A 19,627-nucleotide genomic window follows, 5' to 3' on the forward strand; every position below is an offset into this window, starting at 1 on the left:
CAGTTCCCTTCCAGCCTTTGGCCACTAACAGTGAGCTCTGTCTCCAAGAAGGAAAGGAAGCACTAAGAACCCCTCCCCCTTCCTTGTGATGCACCCTCCACTTTACACCATGTGCAGACAGTGACACGATGGACACTTGGGAGGAGTCCCACGCTTTGTCAGCAAAAATCCTCCAGGGGCCAAGTTGGTTGGAAATGCCCTGAGGCGGACTTGATCTCATTCTGAAGTTCAACATGCAGCTAAGTGGCTGGGGAGGGGGGCACTGCAGGCACGAGGGGGATAAGGAAGAGCAGAGCAACATCTCTACTCTGGCAGCAGCTAGGCAAGCAACTCTCTGAACTGGCACATTCTCATCCACTGGGAAACTTCCCGAGCCGAACTCGGGGGCATCAGGCTTTCGCATGACCCTAGAAGTTTCTCAAGTGAACCGTTTGTGAGCAACCAAGTTACTTGCCTTCTACTGGAGTTGGCAGGGTTGGAATTGCAGGTTGAGAGTAGCAGGCGTACATCCGCTGGTCAAGGCTACGCAGGGCGTGGAAAGTGGGGTGTGTATACTGCTGTAGAAACATGTGTCCAGCATCGACTTGGTTTGCCACGACCACTTCTACAGGAACTCCATCTGGGAGGAAGAGCTGCCATGTGGAGGAAAGACCGTCTCATTAGCGTTCATTGCAACACAAGCTTCCTTCACAGCAACTCCATGTTCCGCCACCAACTCCTGAGGCTTACAGCCATGGGTGGAAAGGCCCTTGCACTCTGGTATTTCACTTGCAAAGGCTGCTTGGGATCAGGAGCAGAAAGCTATTCCCTGACACTCCGTGCTGTTCTCAAGGAAATCAGACCAGGGACGGGGCCCATCTTGTACAGGAAGAGACTCTCGGCCGGGTCCTGCACTTGGCTCACAAGAACCCCAGGCAACGCTAGAGGCTTGAGAAAGAAGAGCGGCTGGAAAGCTGCCTGGCGGAAAAGGACCTGGGGCTGTTGGTCGAGCGCCGGCTGAGCGTGAGCCAGCAGTGTGCCCAGGTGGCCAACAGCACCCTGGCTTGTATCAGAAATAGTGTGGCCAGCAGGACTAGGGCAGTGATCGTCCCCCTGTACTCAGCACTGGTGAGGCCGCACCTCGAGAACTGTGTTCAGATTTGGGCCCCTTGCTACAAGAACGACATGGAGGTGCTGGAGCATGTCCAGAGCAGGGCAATGAAGCCGGCGAAGGGTCTAGAGAACAAGTCTGAGGAGGAGCGGCTGAGGGAACTGGGGTTGTTTAGCCTGGAGAAAAGGAGGCTGAGGGGAGACCTGATCACTCTCTCCCAGGACCTGAAAGAAGGTTGTAGTGAGGTGGGGGTTTCTCTCTTCTGCCAAACAACAAGCGATAGGACAAGAGGAAATGGCCTCCAGTTGCACCAGGGGAGGTTTAAATTGAATATTAGGAAAAATGTCTTCCCCAAAAGGGTTGTCAGGTACTGGAACAGGCTGCCAAGGGAAGTGGTGGAATCACCGTCCCTGCAGGTATTTTAAAGGCTGTGTGTAAATGTGGCACGCGGGGCCATGGTTTAGTTGTGCACTTGGCAGTCTTAGGTTGACAGTTGGATTCAATGATCTGAAAGGTCTTTTCCAACCTACATGATTCTATAAGTCTACATTTCTCAGCTCAGGCAGAATGGAAGCAGGAGTGGAAGACCAGGGAGATCAATCTGATCCGTAACAGTTACGCAAGCTGGAGAACGGAGAGCCACACAAAACCCAGCTGGTTTACAGGGCATCTCTGAACCAGCCACATGGATCTAGCCCGCTCCGCGAGCAGTGACCAACACCAACAGCCTTCCACCTGGACATCAGCGTAGCCAGCGAGCTTGGACTTACCCAGGCAGTCATAAGGAGCGAATGAAGTGTCAACGGTGTTGGTGGAGGTAGAGCGTGGATGTTGGTGAGACACAGCTCTGTGAACTTCTGGCCAATCAGGCTCAGTACTTTTTCTACTTGTTGTGCAGAGCCTGGAAGACAAAAAGCCCAAAGTCAGTCTCTAGCACAGATATGCTGAGGACACTCCCACCACTGATCTAATCTAACATCCTTCACAGGCAAGACTGCTGTATTGGCTGATGCATGCCCTAGCTCCTTCTTCAAGCCCGAAGTGATCCTGCAAAAGCCATTGGTTAAACTACAGCAGCCGAAGATGTTAAAAAGCATTCGCACCTCGAGAATAGAGGGTTCACGTGCCAAGGCACAGGTGACTTGGCAGATACCTCTGCAGTAACAGCACTGAGCAGAAGAGTTTTCTAAAGCACTAGACTCAGAAATCCACAACATCTGTTTCATTTCCTTGCCCATCGATGCCCCCAAGCTACATAGTAGAGCACAAATCGAGAGGCATTCCACTTACCTTCGATGTGACAGACTCGGGAGTCACGGAAATAAGGGAGTGTTGTGACGTAAACTTTGGCACCAGACGCTTCCTTCAGGTAGTTCATAAATCTTCCTTTTCTGCCGATCAAGCGGCCAACTAAAGCCTTTGTGAAAGAGTCAAGAAACCAACAGTTAGGAAGAGGAACAGAGATCAAACAACACTCTTTGTGCCTTATTTCAGCCACATTCCCAGTTCCTGGAGTGTCGGGCCAGGCGGGATAATAAAGGCAATGCTGGACCAGGGCAGAGTTCAGCTGGTCTGGGATAAGGTCAGGTAGATAGAGATCCGTAAGCACAGCTCATCTTCATAGATTCATCTTCACATCTTGGGAGCTAAATGCTTAAATCCTCTCCGTTTAGTGGTTGTTGATCTCCCTGGGATGGCACGGAGCCGGTACCAGACTGGAAGAACCAGAAGATGGCTCTGTAGGGCAGGGCAGGAGGTGTGAGCAGGCCAGCGGTGGTTACCTTTGGGACCTCTATTTCCCAGATAGTGAAGTCGGACTTGCAGGAGCCTCCTTCTGGATGAGCGTGCTGATGCGTCACTGCCTTCCTCGTGGCACAGTCATTGTCCACAAAAGCCATGCCTTTGACAGCCAAACCTACAGGACATGCACACGTGTTAGCATTCAGACAGCCCACCCAGTCCAGCTACCAGACACAAGGCCAGGAAAGTGCAGCATTTCCTAGAGAGCTTACAGTGAGCTCTTCCTATGCATTCCGTTGGGATGTTCCTGTATCAGGTTCTCCACTGTTTCAGAAGGGGTCAAGTCCTGTCCCACGTGACCTACCAAAAGTAGGTCTAGGAACGCAACAGAGGCCTGAGTTCAGCAGGAGTCCTTCAAAATAGCAACACCTTACACAGCAGCAGAGACAGGACACTAAGTCAAAGTTACCAGCTGAAGGAGAGCTATGCTGACATCAGCCCTGCGCTGCTGCTGCTGCTGCTGCTGCTGCTGCTGCTGCAGCGAGGTATATTGCATTTTCCCCATGGCTTCAGGAGGGCTTTTCACAGGGAGTTCAGCATGCGGGGAGGGGGGCCCGGGACATGCAAGCTCTTCCTCTGCTCTTTGTACTGACATTACGTTCCTGCCCCAAGAGGGGTTGCCCAGTGACCTGAATGCCAGCTGTGCACACTACTAGCTGGGGTAGGGGCTTGCCTCTTGCCCAAATTTCTCCGATGCTTGAAGAAAGAAGGTGCCAGAGCTGAGCCGTGTTTTGTTTCCAAACCATCAGCTGATACCAGGAATCCTCCCACTTGGCAAGGGGGCAAACTCAAACACCTTCCTCCTGGTCAGAGCCCAGATACAGTGCAGTCAGTGTAACACAAGGCTGATCCTTCCTCCCTCCAGATGAACCAGCAGAAGCAGGAAGAGCCTCACTTGCTTGCAAGTACTCAGACCATCCAGTGCAAGACCAAAGAGAAAAAGAAACCCAACAGCCGCTTCCCATTTGCCACATCTTCCCTAGGTACACAGCACAGAGGCCTAGAAAGGCAAAGGCAAAGAGGGCAGCTGTTTGCCATAGACTTCCCGGACAAGGATGAGGATTGAAGTCTCACAGCCTGGGGGCGAAGGTCAGCTCTAGGACCTCTTATCCAGCATGGCCCCATGATCAGCTTGACCCGCTGTAGCCCCTCTCCCTACCCTTCAGCTGAGTGCAGAGCTCTCAGCCCTTCCCATCCCCAGGCTCCACAACACACGCTCGTACCTTCCTGGCACGCCAGCATTCACAACAAGGCAAAACCCTCTTCTTCCTAGGGTTGCTCTCACAAGTGAAAATGCTCGCTGGGTTTCGTCCTTCATTGTCGGCAGACTCAATCCCCATGTCTTGCAGCAAGCAGCTTGGTTCCAACTGCTTGTAGCAACTACCAAAGACATCCCCTCATTAGGGGCTCTTGGCACCACAGGCTCTTCTAAAGGATTTTCACATCCATCTCCAAGGTCAGACGGGTTAACTAAGAGTTGCTCAGGCAGCGTTGTATTCTGCCAGGCGCACACCATCCAGGATGTAGAAGGCAAAAGCAACACAGAGACAGATGGAGGAACTCCTCGGACGTTGCTCCCTCTAGGGATTTCTTGGCGTGCACCTACCCTTCCAAACCACAAGGCTTCAGGGGAAGTGGTCTGCAACCAACTCATTTGATCACAGTTCCTCAGAGCACTTCCCTGCTTCATCCAGCAGCCCCTCAGAAACCTGCTGCCTTCCAGCTTCCATTCGGCAGCAGCCCGTAAGCACAGAGAGGAACCCAGTGCTTCCTAGAGGCTGCCTGAACTGAAGCAGAAACCATTTGTATGAGCACGTCTCAAACCAGCAAGGTCTTCAACAGCCTGGCCTACATCCAGACACGGCCCACTGCACTGGGCTACTCAAGCACACGCTTAGCTTTAGACAAGAATTAACTTTGTGCCGAAAGGGGACCAGCCTGTTCGCCCCTTGGCAACAGACCCTGAAGATCACCCAGCTAACACGGGATCCTACGGAGATGGGAATTCTGAGAGCAAACGCATACCCACCTGCTGCACACTGATCTGGGTTGGCACCAGAGCTTGAATCCTCTGCCAGGCTCACCGCAGCACTGCCCTGACACTCCGAGGTCAGGGGGAGAGAAACACAAGCAGGGCCACTGCTTTCATCCGGAGGTCCTGTTGCTTCCGGCTTTGCAGTGTCCTCTGCAACGGTGCTGGGCTGCAGTGTGGTCACGGACAGGTCTGGATGGTCCTCTGAGAGATTTGGCCTCTCATGAGTTTGACAGGGAAGAGAGGGTGTCGTCGACTCTGCTGATGGCAGGGAGGTCGAGGTTTCATTCTCGGGGTGTTCCTCTTCCTCGAAGACTGCCTCTCTTGTTGGGACGCCCGCTTCTTCCTTTGGTGGTGAATCCTCCTCTGGCGCTTCTTGCTGCTGCTCTTCTTCAGCAGCTACGCTTTCTTGTTTGTCAGAAGAGCTTGCCTGCTTTTTTCTGTGGGAATAGATCCACCAGCAGCCAAGAAGTGCCAGCGCGCCGGGTATGGCGTATGGGATGATTTTGCGGAAGTATGAAGGCATTTTCCAGAGCCTCAGCAATTCTCTCTAGAAGGAGCAGCAGAAAGCATGTGAAGAGAGTCACAGGCAAGGTAAGAGGAAGGCTGAAGTTTCATCAAGGTCTTGAGGTATTTCCATTAGCATGAACAGGCTTCTCTTCCAGCCGCTCTTTACATTCACATCTCTGCTCTACCAGCAGAGCACAGAACAAGATCCTTACCTAAGACTAGGGATCTCTCGACATTTGTCACCGTTAGACTCATCGATTTCACATGAGCTCACCTTTACACTTCCAGCCATTTCACCACCTTTCTCCTGCCTCACCCTTGCAGGTCAGGACTACACGCAGGACAGCATCCAGCACTGTGAGTTTCTCCAGCGCCAGGCTGGGTTCACAACACAGCTGGACCACGAGCCTTCCAGGACACAGACTTGAGACACTGCAGGTCTCCCCAGTTCTCTGCTTGAAAGGCAGCATCACTTTCCTGAGACTTTCATAGGGTGACAACACACGCTTCCAGCTCTAAAACAGAACTCACGGAAGGTGAAATGCTTTGCAAACGTTCTCATCCACAGCATGGCAAGACACCGGTGCGCGGGCACACGACAGAAGGCTGGAGTTGAGCAGGAGCTAAACAGCAACACGCAGCTACTGCCTTGACTTTGACCCACACAGTGCAGGAATTCCAAAACAAAGAGCACCTACAGCCTGATGAAGCAAGTGTCTCCCAAGAGCCACGAGTCCCTCAGAAAGATGTTGCCGTCCTGAAGATGGGAAATATGCTCTAACACCCTTAGAGGAGTGGTATTTGTCCAGCTTTGAAAGCAGCCTGGGTAGAGACACCACTACTTCGGAACCCAGCTCCAAAGTTTGTTCTACATCTCAACTGACTACGTTAACCGCTGCTACTCCTCCGACTTCTAGAGCTGAAAGCTGCCTCTTACTCTAGAGAGAAAGAGTGTGAACCCTTCCCTGCCTGGACACTGCTGAGACTCGTGTCCCGCTCATGCTCCTCCATTTACAAGCTTCACCTGGGTTACAGGAGGCAGGGCTGACGTGCCTTTCCTTTTCCTTAAGGAAAGCTTACAGCTGGAACACAAAGCTCCACAGTTACCCACATCCCCAAAACAGCCTTGCTACAGAGCGCTTACAGTTTTCACGGAGCAGAAATTAAAGGAAAACGCCTCGTGTCTGACGATGCTTACACACGACAGACTTTTTTTAACCTGCTACACCACATGGTTGGAAGATGCAGCACATCCTTCTCTCTCATTTCCTCCATGGGATTGCTCCTAAAGCCCACGTTCGTTTTCCAACACGTTTAAGCGCCACAAAACCCTCTCTCCATTGCCAATTTGACAGCCAGTTCAGGACTGCAGGGGCAATGGGATCATTTCAGTACATGGCGGGAAGTAAGCCTGGGATTTTCCTGGCAGCAGCAGAACAGAAAATAGCAACATGTCAAATCCCATGACCTTAAACACTGCCAAACTGGAGGGAGCCTGGCACGACAGTCCTTTCGCAACAGGCAGGGCTCTGCGCAGTCCCGCACCAAAAATCGAGCTGAGCCTGTGCGGAGCTCACACACTGTATGCGCTCCCCCCCCGCACCACCAGTCACTTCCACTTCCTTCTGGCATGTCAGGAATCTGGTCTAAATGTCACACCTTCTACCAAGGCACTGCCCTAGAGCTGCAGCTAGGACAAGAGACTTTTCCAACTTGCTAGATATTCTCCACGGTAGGTCCGGATGGGATTAAGACACCAAGGGGAGAGTAGGGGACAGTCAGCTCTCCAAATCTGCATCCTGACTTCATTTATGGAAAACTCCTGATAAAGATCAGGGAGATGAGGACAAGAATCAAGAACGCGCACACTCACCTACCTACCTGAAGGAAAAAAAAAAGGCAAAAAAAAAAAAGCCAAGGACAGTCAACTGATTCTACTTGTTCGCTTTAGGGTCCCAGAGCAGTTTTAAATCACCTTGTTTCTCTAGGCAGGACAAACAACCCTTCAGTATTCACAGAGTGATAAGGTCAGAAATGTTGGCAGCATGAGGTTCACAGAGAAGCCCGAGAATTGATTCTCAAGGTGCGAGAGGGGAGCTGAGCAAGCACTCGCTCCAGATTTTCAGGGCTTTCAGGAAGGTGTGTTCTGGGGGCAAGCTGCTTTGAGTCTCTACAGGAAGAGAGACAAGGACCTGCTGCTGACCTGTGGCTACCGTCAGCAGCAGAGCCCTCTGCCTCTCCAGCCCACACTTTCCCGCCTTGTACGCAGGAGTTACCTATCGGCTTTCGGCCGCTACTTGAACAGCTGCCTGTGCCCTGCTCCTTCTCTGTCTCCCTTCCTACCCCATCAGGCAGGCTGAGCTTCCTGTCATTCTAGGCTGAGCCCAACGCCTCGGGCTACACTGTCACCCCCCCTACTCACCTATCCTAGGATATGGTCACTAAGAAGAATTAGCAGCTAGGAACTCTACCCATAGCCCTGGCCAGCCTCTAAAGGAGTAAGAGCTCAGCCTAGAGCTCTGAAGGTCTAGGCCAGCCTATCCTTTGATCCCGTATCTACCGACTGCGTGATCTGTCCGGAAAGTCCAATCACAGTTACCTTTGAAAGAGGATGGAAGTTGAGGAGAAGTGGGCAGTAATGGAGAAATGGTTGAAAAGAGTCGGCGTGCACGTAGCGAGGGAAGGAGCCGAGTTATCCCAAAGGGCAGCTCGGCCCAACTGGCTTTCGCTGGCCCGCTTTTCAGCTTATAAAGCCCCGGTCCGGTGAGGTCACAATCGCCGGGCGGGTGCCGCATCACTGCCCCTTTGTGACACGGGGTCCGCACGGGGACGTGTCCCCTCAAGGCCACGGCGCTGTCACAATCCAGGCGCCTTCCCTGTAGCCAGTAGCTGGCGGCCCCTGGGATTCCCCACGCGCTGCTGTCGAAGGGCTGTTCATCCACTAGCAGAGCTCCCACCTCTTCCCCGAGCTGCACCAACCAGATCAATAAAAACCTGCCCAGGGCTGTAAGCGTGCCTGTTCGCTGCTTTGGCCGGAACATTCTGTTTACTGAGGGTTCTGTGCCACTCTTCCCAGGTACGCGACCATGTCCGTGAGACTCATGGAGCAAAACACCTGGTCGCTTAGAGGTTCGTTTCCAATGAATTTGATCTGCCAAGATGAAGAGACAGCCACATGCGTAGTCAGAACTAGTGCTACCAAAGAAGCACCCTCAGCTAAGGCACTGCCTTGACCTTGGCTGGCTGCTACGTCCCCACTCAACTGCTCTGCCACCCTGGAGCTCCAAAAAACGTTTATGAGCAGCTTTTTTGCGTCTTCACCTTTTCTCCTCCGGGTTCTGTAAGCTTTCTGTCACCCACAACTTTGCCAAATTCCCCCTTGGGGTGCCTGGATTGGCAGTTTTTTCTCCTGCCCCGCTTGGCTAATGTATTTTTGGGCTGTCCCCATTTATGACATCTGGTCCAAGCCCTTGTTCCTGCTTGGCGGGCAGTGAGTATTGCTCCTGTCCTGATGAGGCAGCTGGTTATTATTGCTGCCTCACTTGAGCTGGCTGGTTTGGCCCCTGCCAAACCGCTCAAGGATCCAGTTTGAACTGGCACAGGGCAAGTCTGTGCTGGGAGGGCTTAAAGGGATCCGGTTTGTAATGGGACACTGCCAAATCTGTGCTGAGGGGCTTAAGGGGATCCAGTTTGTACTGGGAGGTGGCCCAGTGTGTAGTTCGAAAGGTTACATGGAACACGTTTGCACTGGGAGAAAGCTGAGTCTGTACAGGGAGCGGTTAAAGGGACGCAGTTTGTACTGGTCATGTACTGGGAGGGGGCCAGGGGATCCAGTTTTTGCTGTTCGTGGTGCCTGTCTGTCCCGGGCGGTGGCTAGGGGATTCAGTTTGTCCTACGACAGGGCCAACTCTGTGCAGGGAGAGGTTCAAGGGATCCAGGGTGTAGTGGGACAGGGCTCATTCTTTACAGGGAGGGGTTAAAGGGATCAAGTTTGTCCTGGCAACTTTGTACAAAACTTCTTCCAAGTGAAAAAGTTTCTCCTCATCTTGAGATGGAACTTCCTGCGTTCCAGTCGGTGCCCCTTGCCCCTTGTCCTGTCGCTGGGCACCACTGAGCAGAGTCTGGCCTCTGAAAAGAGTTCCCTCACATTACCTAGAACTGTCGGAACCCTTAATTAATAACCTTCATGACTAAAATCTCCCTCTTCTCCACAGATGCCCACAGTACGGCTACTCATGTTTGGTGATGCTTTTCTAGACAGACTTGAGTTCTTTAAAAAGAGAAGAACGCCATATCTGAGCACGTTAAAAAAAAAAATCACTCTTAGGAGCAAAATTCACCAGAATTGAATCTTGCACACGGGGACATAATTCAGCTATGTATGGATTTAGAAAGCAGTGACTTTTCAGCTTCTCACGCGCTGCCAGATGCAGAAGAAGCTGGGAGAGCACAGCCAGGACAGCTGACTGAAACTGGCCAAAGGAATATTCCCTGCCATGTGACGTCATGCTCCAGATATAACTGGGGAAGCGAGCCGGGAGGCGCAATCAGTGCTCGGAAACAGACTGGGCATCGAGATCGGGTTGGTTTTTTTCTTCTACCTGTGGTGAGCAATTGCATTTGTGCATCGCATGTTTGGTTTTTAATTACTGTTGTTGCTGTTGTTGCTGTTAGCAGTAGTGTTATCGCTATTCTTTTCCTTTGTTATCCTATTCAACTGTCTTTCTCTCAACCCGTATTGGTAGCTAGCAAGGCGTTGATAGCACACCAGTGGGTTGGCCATTCCTGAGCAGTGCTGGCACACACCAAGGCTGTCCCTCCAACATTTCTCCCACACACCCCAGTAGGCTGGGGGTGGGCAAGATCTTGGGAGGGGACAAAGCCAGGACAGCAGGCCCAAACTGACCACAGGGATTTTCCATACCGTATGGCGTCTGCTCGGCAATAAGAAGCTGAAAGATAGGGGGAGGAACTGGGGTATTCGTTTTTGTACAACGTTTGACTTCCAGAGCAACCGCTACGCATACTGAAGCCCTGCTTCCCGGGAAGTGGCCGGACATCGCCTGCTGACGGGAAGGAGAGAACAATCTTTTGCTTTCGCTTTGCTTCCATGCACGGCCTTTTGCCTTTGCTGTAATAAACTGCCCTTATCTTGACCCACGAGTTTGGGGTTGTTTTCCCCATCTTATTTTTGTATCCTCCCTGTCCTGCTGAGGAGGGAAGTGATAGAGGTTAGGGTAAGGGTTAATGTTAGGGGTAAAGGTTAGGGTTAAGCTTAGGGTTAGGTGTTAGGGGTTAGGGTTGGTGTTTTGTTTAGGCTTCGAGTTGAGTTAGGGTTAGTGAGAGTGTAAGGGTAGTGTTAGCTTTGGGCTAGGGGTTAGGGTTAGGGCTAGGGGTTTCGGTTGGGGTTAGGTTTAGGGTTATGGTTTAGAGGTATGGTTAGGCTTAGTGTTAGGGGTTAGGGTTAGGCTTTGTGTTAGGGTTAGGTATTGGGCTAGGTTTAGGGTTGGGGTTAAGATTAGGGATTAGGGGATAGTTGAAGGATTAGGGTTAGGATAAAGTTTAGGGGTTAGGGGCTACAGTAAGGATTGGGGGTTAGTGTTAGGTTTAACGTCTAGGGTTTAGGTTAGAGGTAAAGATTAGGGTTAAGGTTGGGGTTAGGTTTAGGGTTAGAGTTAGGGTTAGAATTAGCCTGGGTTTATGGTGAGATGGTTAGGGGTTAGGGTGAGGGTTAAGACTGGGGCTAAGAGTATTATGTTTACCTTTAGTGTTAGCATTAGGTTAGGGTTATGGTTAGGGTTAGGGGTAGGGTTTGGTTTAGGATCAGGGTCAGGGTTAGAGTAGGGGTTAGGGTGAAGTTTTGGTGTTAGGGTTCGGCTTAGGGTCAGGGTACGGGTTTTTGCTAGGAGTTATGTTTAGGGTCAGCGTAAGGGTTTGGGTTGGGGGTTAGGGCGTAGGGTCAGGGTTACAGTTGCAGTTAAAGATTAGGGGTTAGGGTTAAGATTAGGGATAGGATTATGTTCAGGTAACAAGCGCAGAGCCATGGTTCTTGTGGGACCCTGAAAGGCGTGTCAAGGAAAGATGAGGGTCAGCAACATTTTTCCATCCAGGCACCTTCTGAGTTGAAACAGTCGCTGGACATTTTCAAATGTGGAGCTAGGCTCTGGGCAAGTGTTACTGACAGTGACTGGAGTGTTAAATGTCACGAAAGGAAAGACACCCGCTCTTGGCAGGACCTGAATGTGCTTCCAAGGGAAGTTGTTTTTCCTCATATTGAGATGGAACTCCCTGTGTTCCAGCTTGTGCCCGTTGGCCCTTATCCTGTCAAGGGGGCACCACTGAAAAGAGTCTTGCCCCATCCTCTTGACATCCACCCGTTGGATATTTATAAGCCTTGTTAAGGCCCCCTCTCAGTCTTCTCTTCTCCAGGCTACACAGACCCAGCTCCCTCAGTCTTTCCTCATACGAAAGGAAACCCCTAATCATCCCGGTAACCCTTGGCTGGACTCTCTCCAGTAGTTCCCTGTCTTCTTGAACTGGGGAGCCCAGAACTGGACACACAACTCCAGATGTGGTGTCACCAGGGCAGAGCAGAGAGGGAGGAGAACCTCCCTGGACCTGCTGGCCACGCTCTTCTTAATGCACCACAGCACACCATTGGCCGCCTTGGCCACGAAGGAACATTGCTGGCTCGCCCTTAACTTGGTGTCCACCAGGACTCCCAGGTCCTTCTCCGCAAGGAAAACACGCAGCCAGTCGTGTCTTTAGCTGTCTGGAGAGCACCCGCTCTCGGCCCTCCACACCAAGGCTGAGCCCAGCTCCCGCAGCAGGGTGGAGCGGAGACATTTCCCCATTCCCCTGGGGCAGCCGTCCCCAGCGCTCAACAGGCAACCTGCCCGGCCTGTGTGCTGCAGCGGCCTGTCGAGCAGCGCCGGGCCGAGGGGCCGCCGAGGCGGGGGAGCCACCCTGCGCGCGCTCAGCAGGATCAGGACGCTCTCTCCTCAGCCGCCATGAGCAGCGCTGGCAGGATGAGCCCTCCCCTGCCCGGCCTCTGGGTGGGGAAAGAGACATGGCTTTGTGCTGCCCTTACCAGGGGGGTCCCGAACCAGTGCTACACTGCTGGGAACTGGTTTAGGCTGGTGAGCGGGACCCCCTGGCCTAAGCGCCACTCCTCCCAGTCTGGTGTCATTGGCCAGCTTGCTGAGGGTGCCCTCTGCCCTGTCACCCAGACCATTAATTAAGGAAGATGTTAACAAGATCAGACCCCAGTATTGGCCCGGCCGTTCAGCTTCTTTCAGGCCCCCTTGCTGTCGGCTCATCCAGCCCCTTTCTGTTCAAGTGCCTTGAACTCCACCTTGAAAACCAAGAGATGGCAGCATGGACATGTGCAAGCACACTGCTTTCAAAATCCCGTCACATAAACCTCCCACACTGGCTATTGCCACCAATTGTCCCAAAACCTCCAGAGAAGAAAACACCCCATGAATTACGTATGCAAGGCCAACAAGTGTTTTTAATTTGGACTTTGGCAAGGCGATCCCAACAGCTGAACAGGGATTAAAGCTCTTCCTCAAGGGACCCGTGGGCAGGCGGGCCAGGCGGCAGAGCTGTCCGAGTCTCTGGAAGGTCTCTCCGAGCTCTTCGTGGCCAGAGGCAGCACTGGGAGGAGGGACAGGCTGGGCCGCTGGTGCCCTTTGTGCAGCTTGGTCCCTGCTGGCGGCAGTTCTGGTGCTTCCTGACTTCCTCCTCCTCCTTTTTCTTCTCCCGCTCCTCTTCTCTGGCACAGCAGAAGAAAGATGCTGTGCTCCTTCTTCCCCCAGGATCACAGTGTGCCCCCGTCACCACAGCAGTGCCCTGAGTGTGTGTCTGACACGCATCTCCAGGGCGCTGAAACCCTCCTCCCTGCTGAGGGCTCATCCTGCGTGGTGTCCACAAACCGGCTGCGGAGCGCATAGCCCCGTCTCAGGGATCCGCTCCGCTCTCTCTTCCTCAGCACGGTCTTCTGCTGAGCAGCCCTGGGTGCGGGAGCCAACTGGGATCTGGCGCTGGAGGGCCTGGGAGCTGTGGCATCCCTGGGCGTGCGGTCGCGGCTCGGAGGACTAGGTCTCCTCCTCCTCCTCCTCCCTGCTGAGGGCTCATAGTTCGTGGTGTCCGCGAACCAGCTTTGGAGTTCATCGCCCCGCAGCGGGGATCTGCTCCGCTCCCTCTGCATTGGAACGGATTGTTCCCGAGCAGCCTTGGGTGTGGGAGCCTGCCTGGAGCTGGCACTGGAGTGCCCTGAAGCTGCGCCAACCGCTGGGGCCTGGTAACAACGTGGAGGACTTGTTCTCCTCCTCCTGGCAGCTGAGCAGTCATAGTCCGTGGTGTCCACAGGCCAGCTGCGGAGATCATTGCCCCACTGTGGGGATCTGCTCCGGGCCCTATCCCTGGCACCGTTCCTCTCGCAGCGGGAGGAAGGGCCGAGTCCGTGCTTCTCTTTCTTGCTGTCTTCTTGCACGGGGTGCAGCACAGGCTGAAGTGGTTGACAGCGGACTTGGCACACAGCTTTTCTTCTGGACACCAGCCTTCTACAGCCGCAGAAGAAGCGATTCAAGCAGAAGCCCACGAAGGAGACAATGCTGAGCCTGCCTGGCCAGGTGGGGCACGGCCAGCCTGCAGAGGCCTCCCGTGCACCTGCCGCGGTGAGCTGGCTGGTGCTGGCTGTTGCGGAGGAGCTGCTGTGCTCTGGAGAGTCCTCCGTGCCCACCGCCACGTCCTGCAAAGAGAGCTGTGAAAAGGTCCTGCCCTTTCCTCCTGACAAGACCAGAACAGTGGGGAACCCCCGGAAGCTGTGGGAGGGGACAGCTAAGGGCCTCCCAAAGGCTCTCCTGGCGGGCTGCAAAGGCAGAAGGGCCAAAGGCGGACAACTAGGATGGGTCTAGGTGGGAGGCTTTGGGAGGGAGCAGCCTTGTGGCTGTGAAGATCGCTGCAGCGTGGGAGGGAACAGAGAGCAATGCCAAGATGCCAGAAAGAAAGCCCCTGTCCATCTGGTGCCCTGACCCACCTCCCCAGAGTTACCTTAGTCAAACGGGGCGGATCCCGTGGTCTCACAGGACCCACCTGCTTGCTGCCAGCCGCCCGCTGCTTGAAGAAGGAAGGGGCATATGATGGCACCTGTGCGGAAGAAGCCCTTTCTCCACTTTTCAAATCAGAGCGCCTGGAGAGAAAAAGAGTGATTTCCGTTTAGGGCTGCTCCTCAGCCTCCTCTAGGGTTCAGGCATTTTCTTGGAGCAGACTCTACGACAGAGGGAAGACGTAACCAAGACTACCAATGGGAAACTGGATTGGGCTCTTCCCAACACTTCTGCCCCTGTCGGAGCAAGAGCTCGTCTTTATACCCCCTACGGCCTCCATTTCATCGAATCATAGATTGACAGAATGCTTTGGGTTGGAAGGGACCTTCAAAACCGTCTGGTTCCAAGTCCCCTGCCATGGGCAGGGACACCTTCCACTAGATCTGGTTGCTCAACGCCCCATCCAGCCCGGCCTTGAACACTTCCAGGGATGGGGCATCCACAACTTCTCTGGGCAACCTCTTCCAGGGTCTCACCACGCCCACCATTAAGAATTTCTTCCCCGTAGCTAATAGAAATCAAGGTCGTTCAGGTTAAACCCATTACCCCTCGTCTTATTACTACACTCCCTGAGATAAAGTCCCTCCCCATCTTTCCTGTAGGCCCCCTTAAAGTCCTCCTGTCTACATTAGCCAGCCTCTGACAGCAGACAAGTAGCACTTCCCACCAGGGCAGCAGCCCAAAGCCCAGCAAGGAAAGAAAAGGACTGACGCGGAGTAGTTCCGTTTGACAGCATTGAATGATGCAGGCAGTAATTGTCTCCTGTGACAGAAACGCTCAGGAGGATGAGAAGAAAAACAGCAAATCCAGGAAAAGGAAGCATATTCTGCAAATGATTTGAGTACTGGTTGTTACCTGACATAAAACAGTAAATAGGCTTGCTGCCTGAGAACTCTCTCGATGCCACATGGATCCACACGCATATCGTCCATCTCATACCACAGTCCATTGCTGGCCTGTAAAAAAAGACAACGATATCTGGAGATGAACTGCATGGTTTCTCCACAAAAACACAGGCAGATAACTACAGAACCAAGGGCACGCCCAAGCCAATCCAATCCAGCCGGTCAGGAGACCTTCTAGCCCAAAACCTCGGCTGCCAGTAACACTGCCGTGTTTCCCTTGTTAGGAAGGGAGTTGCTCTTTACCTTTGCGTAGCAGAAATAGTGTCCTGAACCACAGCTGACACCGCTATGCACCACCACGGCGTACAAGGAGTAGAGCAGCGGTTCTCCAGCTGCCTCAGACATGTACGGGCGAAGATCCAAGTACTCGGGATACTTCACAAGCTACGGAGAGACCAAGAGGGCTCAGAAACGATCCCCCGATACGACATGCCTCAGCCTTCCAGGACTAAAGGCCAGCGGGGTCTAAATACACCGTTGGTGCTCACCAACACTTGGGTTTTCCCTAAAGCAACAGGTAATGGTTTGGGTGGCAGGAAACTGTTCTCGGCCAAAGCAGCTCTGCCGCAGCAGACTACGTGCTCGTCCTCCCACGGGAACTCTTCTCTCCCCTCCCCAGAAGGGAACACAAAACACTCAGCATGAACAGCTTGGGAGAGAGCGTACTGCTTGGGGAAATCTCCTGCTCCAGGAAGAGAAAGTTGCACTCCAGTTGCGTACACACCTTGTTGATCTTCTCGCCGATGAAATGGTCAAACCGTTTGAGACACAGCGTGAGAACCTTGGGCGGGCGATGGACTGTAAACCTCTTGGAGGCGGCAACCCTCTTGTCACACCTGGAAAGCAAGCCCAGAGCCAAGTGCTGAAATGCACCCTTAAGTGCACCCTTGTTCCCCCAGAAGGCCAGCCAAGCTTTCACGTCTCACACATCCTTACGCTATTGTAAGGCTATTCAGTGCCACAAGGCCCGACGGAAAAACACCTGTGTCTCGTTATTGTGCACCTACGCTACGTGAAACGATGACTGATACTCAAGGGCATGCAGCACCTTCAGGCAGGGTCTGGTATTCACACGTCATTAGCAATCATCTTACTTGCTACATTTAAAGCAGTTTTCGCCATCCAGCTGCTCGGGTTTCACAAAGTCCTTGAGAGCTGCGCTGACAGAGGAGGCTGCCTGGAGGAGTGAGAAAGGAGAGCGCTGAGCTGCGGGAAACGCCCTCGCCCAAACACGCACTAGGAGTCAACAAGACGACCCAGGTAGCCGACGCTGAGGAGACCCACCGTGAACCCGCAAGCAGTGCCCAGGAGGAGGCAGCAAGAGGGCGTTATGCTGACCGTTTCCCTCTTTTCCAAGGGATTCCCGGGGCTATCAGGAGCTTCCTCGCTGTGCCTCGGGACATCCTGGAGCACAATTACAAACCCCCCTTACTTTTATATCCAAAGGAACATCCAGGAAGGCCTCGTAGGAGTCGGAAACCGCTTTGCAGCTCAAGCATGTGACTGGAAGGCAAATCAAAATGCTCAGCGATGGGGGAAGTCGACTGTGCCGCTTTACGCTCGTCATACCTACTCCGCCAGTCACACGGGCAGCTGTTTATCACAGGCAGGCAGAGGGCCACAGACAAGTCCAAGGAGAGCAAAAAGTACCTCTGGATCTCAGAAAGCCCGCAAATATTTGATGGATGATGGTAGTTGATTGAGAATAGATGTCCAAGCTGGAAAGAAATGGTGAGGCAGAGAGTTATGTCCTCCAAGAGGTGTACTTTGTCTGAAAACTCTGGGCATGGGTTTTCCCTTGACGAGAGCACATCAAGGAGTCCAAAGGGCTTGGGAACATTGAAAAGGGAATTTGCTTGTGCTTACTCGCTGCTACCACTCAGACAAGCTCTCTGCATGGCATCGACAGTATAGCGTAAGAACTCGTGGGCATCCTCCTGCATGCCAAGCTCAAAATGTTCTCCTATTACTAAGAAAGAAGAAGTCAGTAGTTCTGTCCTACAAGAACAGAAGAAAACCTGCACAAGCACCTGAAATGACTTACGTGGGAGGACACTGATGACAGCCAAAGGCTTGATGGCACTGCCTGAGGAACGCAGGACCTTGTTAACGTGTGCTTCCATTATGCACATCATGCAGAAGCCTCGCTCACGACCTGAAGAGAGAGGGAGAGAGGGAGGGAGGGCGGGCGGGAGGGAGGGAAGCTTCTCAGGTTAGCAAAATACCCATAGCGATGGGAAACCTAATGGAGATCTTGAAGTTCTAAGAACAGTCTCCACTGCTCTTCTCCCAAGGTGCCAATGTCGCAACAAGCCCGGGGCATTTTGGTGCCTAGAAAACTTTCTTTGGAGGGACGCTTAACTGAGCAGAGTTTTCCGTGCAATAAGCCAGAAAGTGGGAAGTGCCCAGCAGACTTAGAAGGAGATGTTCGTAAAAGTACTCACACGCCTGGCTGTGCTCCCCAGAGAGCAGGTAGTTGGCCAGAGGGGGTGTGTACGTCAGGCACTGCAGGACGGAGTTGAGGAAGCACGTATTGTCCAGGTTGTGGAGTCCCGCTCCAGCTCTCTGTCGTTGCCGCCACTCCATGCAAACCATCTCCGGAGGAAAGAGGATCCTTTGTGGCGAAGGCATTCCCTCGGCAGTGACTGCAGGGAAATGACATATGAAAAGAGATGACACGATTTTGTTGCGCGAAAGCATACTTGAAAAGGCAAGTTCTGTACAGGAGCACCCAGGAGACAAGCAGCTCTAACCTCCAAGAGAGCAACATTGGGGGAAGCCTTACAGTGCCATTGAAATTGTCTGGTCAAGATAGAGTTTTGGAAAACAGTCTCCTCCCCTGCTTACTTTGCGCACAGTCCAACAAACCCACACTGATTTCCGTGCCTTGGGCTACCTTCCTTTCCCTCTAGAGTCTAGAACTGGATTAGCAGGTCAAGTCATAGAATCGTAGAATCGTAGAATCATAGAATGGTTTGGGTCGGAAGGGACCTCAAAGGTCACCTAGTTGCAACCCCCCCTGCCATGGGCAGGGACACCCTCCACTAGACCAGGTTGTCCCAAAGCCTCATCCAGCCTGGCCTTAAACACTTCCAGGGATGGGGCCTCCACAAGCTCTCTGGGCAACCCATGCCTCACCACCCTCACACGGAAGGATTTCTTCCTAACGTCTAATCTCAATCAACCCTCTTTTAGTTTCACCCCATTCCCCCTTGTCCTGCCACTACGCTCCCTGATAAACAGTCCCTCTCCAGCTTTCCTGGAGGCTCCTTCAGGTACTGGAAGGCCGCAGTTAGGAAGTCTTCCCTCTTCCTGATTGTAATGGAGGAAGACAAGCAAGTCTCTTTCACAGAAGGTAACCCTACTGATGTCAGGGCGTTCTATGAGCAATGCCATCTTTCAAAGTCTTGTACTAGTGGCGGAGGAGTGATAAAACGCATTTTCCTGTGTCTAGTCAAAATGCCTGGATAAGTCTGGCTGCTCCCAGGAAACGCCCCCGAAGTCACCCTCGGATGTCAGCACGTCAACATGCAGGGATGGAGCAGCAGCCACGTCCGTTACCCTTGGGGATTCACAAAGTCCAAGCCTGCTGGTGAAGCCGTTACTCACAGGAGTCGTTCCCCATTGCGGCCATCGCTCCTCTCAGGAACAGAGGCGAAAGCTTGGGATGACAGAGGCTGTCAGGACGTGCTCCAGAAAGAGCAGATCAGCGCCAATCCCGTCACCTGATAGGAAAGAAAGAACCGTAGCTCCACAAAATGATTCCAAAACCTGGCAAACGCAACCCACAGATCAGCGTCTGCCATCAAAGGTGCTTCAGTGGTACTTGTAACTCCTAGAGAGCAGCAGGCCGATGGCCCCACTGTCCCTGTCGCAGGACTCCAACTGACAGCAATTGCCACGGCCCCCTTGAAAGCCCCATTGCGTGCCACCTTCTCTGAGGAGGACCTGCTGCTGACCTGTGGCTACTGTTAGCAGCAGAGCCCTCTGGCTCTGCAGCCCACACTTTCCCGCCGTGTATGCAGGAGCTACCTATCGGCTTTAACAGAAGGTATGGAGCAGACTATCCTTTGATCCCGTATCTACCTACTCTATGATCTGTCCTGAAAGTCCAATCACAGTTACCTTTGAAAGAGGATGGAAGTTGAGGAGAAGTGGGCAGTAATGGAGAAATGGT

The 19,627-nt window shown here is 53.0% G+C and overlaps 1 protein-coding gene across 1 annotated transcript; it reads right to left on the reverse strand.

Annotated features, from left to right (window-relative positions):
• Positions 1–2,476: 2,476 nt before the first annotated feature.
• LOC129198875 (ubiquitin carboxyl-terminal hydrolase 42-like) lies at positions 2,477–19,075 on the reverse strand. Its single transcript, XM_054808513.1, has 12 exons — positions 19,060–19,075; positions 17,895–18,095; positions 17,495–17,605; positions 17,317–17,419; positions 17,101–17,168; positions 16,883–16,953; positions 16,545–16,627; positions 16,175–16,286; positions 15,694–15,834; positions 15,401–15,501; positions 2,872–3,005; positions 2,477–2,507 (listed from the first exon to the last, which is right to left on the reverse strand). Exons 1-11 carry the CDS (start codon positions 19,073–19,075, stop codon positions 2,969–2,971), a joined length of 1,044 nt encoding a protein of 347 aa, XP_054664488.1. The 3' UTR covers positions 2,477–2,507; positions 2,872–2,968.
• Between the last annotated feature and the right edge of the window lie 552 nt (positions 19,076–19,627).

Source organism: Grus americana, chromosome 37 (assembly GCF_028858705.1).
Source record: "Grus americana isolate bGruAme1 chromosome 37, bGruAme1.mat, whole genome shotgun sequence".
In the NCBI taxonomy this organism is placed as follows: Eukaryota; Metazoa; Chordata; class Aves; order Gruiformes; family Gruidae; genus Grus; species Grus americana.

Excerpts from the sequence above, each read along its gene's own strand:
- LOC129198875 (XM_054808513.1), bottom strand. Across the intron at positions 16,628-16,882 it reads ATGTTCCTTTGGATATAAAA|GCAGCCTCCTCTGTCAGCGC; the intron begins GTAAGGGGGGTT and ends TCACTCCTCCAG. Across the intron at positions 16,287-16,544 it reads AACTGCTTTAAATGTAGCAA|GTGTGACAAGAGGGTTGCCG; the intron begins GTAAGATGATTG and ends CTTGCTTTCCAG.